Below are 5,828 nucleotides of genomic sequence, written 5' to 3'. Positions count from 1 at the left end.
GCCAACCCTCTGCAGTGTGTGCCTCCGGTTCCTCCTCAGCCAGTACGCACTTATAAATAGACATGAGGGTGGTGTGGCTATGAAGCGAGCGTGTGGCATGAGGGCAGATGAACGCTGTGCAGGGAAACTTTGGTGTGCGCTGTGGACGCAGACTCGTGCAGGGGGTTAGACTGCAATGCCAGCATGTAACCCAGGAGAAGAGGCAGCGGTGTCACCCACAGGCAGGGATTGCCCTTCATTGCAGGTAGTGTGCCAGCGCGTGTGCCTTGCTAATGAGGGTTTGTCCCAAGTAAATTGTTAGGGGGGTGACCGACAGGCTCTTGCCCCCATTTTGGCTTAATAGTGGAACCTGGGAGTCTCAGATGCAGCCATGCATGCTGCCCCTGCCCTTCCCTATCCGTTTCTGTGGTGTTTCCATGACTTTCTGATGTTTTCTGGTGTCTCACAAGTCATCACCTATGTAGAACATTGGTCCTATACAAAAATGACTTCAATGGGGTTCGTTACTCGAAACGAGCTCTCGAGCATTACGAAAAGTTCGACTCGAGCAATGAGCACCCGAGCATTTTGGGGCTTGCTCATCTCTAGTGCTAGCAATTTCTGCTTGAAGTGGAAATCAAGCAGCTGCACATGGTCATGCACATCGCCCCGCCCCTTTTAAAGAGGGTCGCTACCTGGCCCTGCCAACCCTCTGCAGTGTGTGCCTCCGGTTCCTCCTCATCGCAGATGCACTTATAAATAGACATGAGGGTGGTGTGGCTATGAAGCGAGCGTGTGGCATGAGGCAGCTGAAGGCTGCGCAGGGAAACTTTTGTGTGCGCTGTGGACGCAGGGTCGTGCGGGGGGTTGGACAGCATGTAACCCAGGAGATGCTGAGGTATGACCTGAAGAAGTTGTGCACACAAGGCATCCCAGAAATATTGATAAACTGAAACATATTTGGAGGAAGGAAAGGTCCGAAATTCCTCCTCAATGCTATGCAAATCTTATCTTATTTGCAGCTACTAAAAACTTTGAAAGTGATTGCTACGAAATGGGCATCTACAGGTTATTAAATTCAAGAGTTCACCTACTTTTTGTTGTTAGGTTATACAATAAAACAATGACCTAAAGGTCACAAGCAAATAGCCAAAGAAAGGTTAAAAATAAAGATGATATGTATTCTGGAAAGGCCAAGTCAGAGTCTTCACCTTAAGCTTATCATGATGCTGTAGCATAACCTGTAGAGGGCTGTGCATGCAAGTCATCCCAGAAATATTGATGGAATGAAGCACATTCACAGGGAGGAATGATTCTAGAATTCCTCATTAACATTGTGCATATTGTCTTTGTAACTATAGGAAATAGTTAATAAAGGTCATTGCTACTAAAAAGAATCAGCGGGTTATTTTTTCCCTATGCATCGATGTTGACTCAGTGAAAGACTTGAGCGGTACAACTGTTGTTTATTATTAGCTTAGATTGTGTTTCCATAAAATTGTGCCTTAGATAACAATCCGACCGCATATTAAGGGCTCATGCCCAAGGATGGAGCGGGATACGCCCATGGTTTTATGCCACGGGAAACCCGCAAGGATAAACCAAAAATTCCCCACTGGCGATAGCGGAAAAACGCACATTTTTCTGCAGTCTCCATTAATACTATATTAATGGAGACCTCCCGCTGTGGAACAAAACACGGTAAAATAGAACATGCTGCAATTTTTTGCCTGCAGTGTAAATCCCCGGCAGAATCCTAACGTGTGGACTGAGCTATTAGGTTCAATAGAACCTAATAGCAGCGTTACTCTGCTGCGGGAACCGCGATGCATATCCGTCTGTGGGCATTAGCCCTAATAGTAATCAATGCAGAAATCCAGGCATCACTGAAAAATTCACTTACATTTACTTGCAACTGTAACTGCAAGACTATTATTTTTTCTCTTATGGACAGCAATAATATTTTTTTCAACTGACTAATATGATACAAAACCTCTTTCTTCTGGCAATATTGATTTGTTCTGGGATGACCATTGTACAGGAAACATTAAGTGGATTATCCTGGGACATAGTTATGTTCAAAACTTCTTCAGCCCGCGGGAGTAAAATCACAGACCTCATACTCAGCCTTCCACACTTCCCCTGCTGCTGCCGTATCACCAGCTCTTTGGTCCCTACTTAAGATCACTTCCTGGAGATGAGTGATGACAACATGATAGTGGGTCACATGAGAGCCGGTGCTGTTAACCGGCTGAAGGAAGCCAGTTATTAGCTGCATCCGTCACATGGTCCTTTTGTCAGAGAGGTCATTGCTGGCTCCCTGCACCAGGTAGAGAAGACCAGCATCGACCGGAGAGCCAGTAAGATGACAGTGGAGGGGCAGTGTCAAAGGGTGAGTATGAATTCTTGAATTTTACTGCTGCAGGCTGAAGAAGTTTTTGAGCAATGTCCCAAGATAACTCATTTAAAACCTCAGACCATAATGCTGTGGAGAACCAATAACTGATTCTGAAGCCACCAAAACATCACCCAAAATAAGAAACAATAAAGTTAAAGATAACTTAAAAGATAAAAGTAAGTCATTTAGACTCTTTTAAATGGACCAATGATCAGTCAAAGAAACATTTGTAGGAACATTTGTTCCTCATAATTGCCCCATATTAACCTGATGATTGCATCATTTGTCAGTAGTACGCCCTCTCATGCAAAGAGGGGATGTGCTATCAACAATAATGCAAAGTGTATTGGAAAAATACAATCTAATTAACATTTTAGCATACTCACAATAATTATTCCATTTAAGTTTTCTAAACAAGTGCTGATTGACTTGCTATATCGTCAATCAGTACTCTTTTACTGGCAAGAAATCCTGAAACCTGCCCATGTACAATGACCTTTACATATAAAAGACAGAAAGAGCTTCTGGAAGTTGTAAAACACTTTCTATGTTGAGGACAGGAGCGTCTTCTTCAGGATTCTGTAGCGTACACAGAGTGTGCTAGGAAAATAAAATGGAACTGCTCTCACTTGTTGTTCGAAGAATCCATTCATCCTTGAAAAGAACAGTACAAAATGTGTTATACTGCATTACTAGAGGTGCTATTACATAGCTAATCAGTGCATGCACTTCTGTAATATAAGTGTTTTACCAGTAACATTACCATACTGATTAGATGGATCTTCCACCCAATACCACAAGCCACTGGCAGGGTTGGTGGTCTAGTTTGTCCTATGCAGTTTGAAGTATTGCCATACAATTATATTAGCACGTCTTTTTTAAAATCTAAAAATATTGCAATTAAATAACGGTTCTCATTTTTGCCTAGAAACTTTCTTAAGAGTTTTCTTTATGTCCTGGTTTCTGAGACTATATATTATAGGGTTACATAGAGGAGTAAATACCGTGTGCAGTAAGGAAACAATCTTATTAATGAGCAATGAATTTCCTTTAGATGGAATCATGTATTTAGCTATCAGTGTCCCATAAAATGTTCCCACAACAATAAGATGAGAACTGCAGGTAGAAAAGGTTTTGTGTTTGCCAGTTGTAGAAGGTATCTTAACTATAGTATGGAAGATATACACATATGTTACAATGATAAAACCACTAGGAAAGATAAATACTGGCACAGAAAGCAAAATTCCTTCCAGTTCAATAACAGAAGTGTCTGAGCAAGAAAGCCTCTGAAGAGGAAGAAGGTCACAGTAGAAATGGTCAATGGTATTGTCATTACAAAAATTAAATTTTGACATAGGTAAGACTCCTGTAAGATTAAAAGTAAGACCCAGCAACCATGGCCATAGAGAAAGAAAGGTTCGTAACTTAAAGTCCATGATACTATAGTATCTTAATGGGTTGCAGATGGCCAAGTATCGATCATAGGACATCACTGAAAGAAGAATACATTCTGTAACAATTATACCGCTGTAGAAGTATAATTGGGTGATACACTCAATATAAGTCATCTTTTTCCCTCTGGACAGAACGGTGCCAAGCAGGTTGGGAACAATGTTTGTAGACATCACAAGGTCAGAAAAGGAAAGATGACAAAGGAAGTAATACATGGGGGACTGTAGCTGGGCATTGGTGGAAACTAGAATGATGATAAGAAGGTTTCCAAAAACTGTAAAAAGAAAGATGGCCAAGAAAAGAATGAAGAACAAAATACTGAAGCTGTGAAGGTTTCCAAAACCCAACATTATGAAATCCGGCATTCTTGTTTGGTTTATTGGCATTCTTGTTTGGTTCATATACTGAATAGTCTGATTTTCAGCCTGGAACACAGACATGATATTCATTCTAAACACAGTGAAGATGTAGTAGTTTAGGCGGAGTGAAAAATGGCGAATAGTCTCACATTCAGGGGCCACTTAAGTGCACATTTTAAGTACACAAAGTGTCCAACTGGACTGGAGCTGTAACAGCTATTAGTGATATAAAAACTCATTGTGATATTCAGAGAACTACAGTAACTTGAATTGATTAATTGAGTAACCTGAAACTTATCCTGTTACTGTTATTAGAATATTGGTAGACTGAGGTAATTAAAATATTTACATTGGTTAGCGACTATATTTTAAAGCGATCCTTCTGTTCTGGACAAACAAAGATAGTTGCACTGCTTTGTTGACTACCTGGTGCACACTGTGCATTAGTATGCATCATTAGTCTACGACACTACATGCTGTTTTGATCAGCCAGTGCTGTCCATATGAGCAGTGCTAGCCAATCAGAGCACCATGTAGTGTTCTAGCTTACCGATGCACAGTGTGCGTCAGGTAGGCAGAGGAATGGTGCAACCATCTTTCTTTGTCCAGGACTAGAGGATTGTTTAAAGTAATGTGAGACAAGCTAACATTCCCCACATTAGTGCTAAATCATCAACACCCTGAACTGCTGACAGTGCAGGATAGATTTGTAGAATAATGTGGTTTATGCCAAACCCTAATGATGCAATGTTTTTCCCATCCGCTGCAATCTTGATGTGCCAACAGCGGCCTCTGTTTTCTGTTCTTGACTGACAGTGATGACCTTCTACTGCTGAAGCCTAAGTTTCACTGTATTGTGAGTTCTGCACATAACCACTGTTGTACAGTACTGGACAAATTAATAGCATAATTTGAAATGTTATATTGACATATAGTAGGCCTCATTTATCAAAACTGCCTAAAAAAATTGTTTTTGTATTCCATAGCAACCAATCAGAGCTCATTTTAACAGAGCAGTTTCAGAAATAAAAGCTGAGCTCTAATTGGTTGAAGTGGCAATAAGAGTAGTTTTTCATTTAGATGGTTTTGAGGCTCGGTATGTTTTATTTTAGTTGTTGGAGTTGTCTGGGTGCTACAGCAGGCACAGTTACTTACTGCATAGTATGTCCATTACTGCACATGCACAGTATTCGCCTCTTCGTGTTGTGGCTAGTCTAGTAATCTACAGTACAAAATTGTTGGCAAATTGTTGGATCGCTTGCAAAAATGAGCAGAAAATGTGAAAATTTAACTCATAAATGGAGTAAATTTAAAGTATTGCTTCAAAATACTTCAATTACCCATCCAAAATAGGTAGAAAATTGTTCGTAAATCAGTCAATGGTGTCTCGAATAAAAAAGCAACTGGATATTGGTCACTACTTGTCGGTTATCAGAAAAGGGGGCACTGTGGAAGAAAGCAAATCTCCACTAGGCTGAGAGATGACCAAGTACTTTAAAAATTGTGCCAAAAATAATCTGAAGGCTCCAAATCTTTGAAGATGCAAATGGAACAAAGTGGTGTCAAGTCAAGCTGTAGGACTGTGAGAAGGAGACTATACAACACAGGTCACCAAGCTAAGTGATTCAGGAAGAAGCGGC

The 5,828-nt window shown here is 40.8% G+C and overlaps 1 protein-coding gene across 1 annotated transcript; it reads right to left on the bottom strand.

The window, feature by feature from the left end:
- Positions 1-3,291: 3,291 nt before the first annotated feature.
- On the bottom strand, positions 3,292-4,278 carry LOC136587383 (olfactory receptor 1468-like). The gene has a single exon (XM_066585955.1). The coding sequence runs from the start codon at positions 4,276-4,278 to the stop codon at positions 3,292-3,294; it is 987 nt and encodes a 328-aa protein (XP_066442052.1).
- Positions 4,279-5,828: the final 1,550 nt, after the last annotated feature.

The sequence above is a fragment of the Eleutherodactylus coqui genome, chromosome 13 (genome assembly GCF_035609145.1).
Source record: "Eleutherodactylus coqui strain aEleCoq1 chromosome 13, aEleCoq1.hap1, whole genome shotgun sequence".
NCBI lineage: Eukaryota > Metazoa > Chordata > Amphibia > Anura > Eleutherodactylidae > Eleutherodactylus > Eleutherodactylus coqui.
The sequence above is the reverse complement of the archived record's forward strand: the minus strand, read 5'-3'. Positions and strand labels throughout refer to the sequence as shown.

What these genes read in the sequence shown, in the direction of transcription:
- LOC136587383 (XM_066585955.1), bottom strand. Translation starts at nt 4,278, where the DNA reads ATGAATATCATGTCTGTGTTCCAGGCTGAAAATCAGACTATTCAGTAT.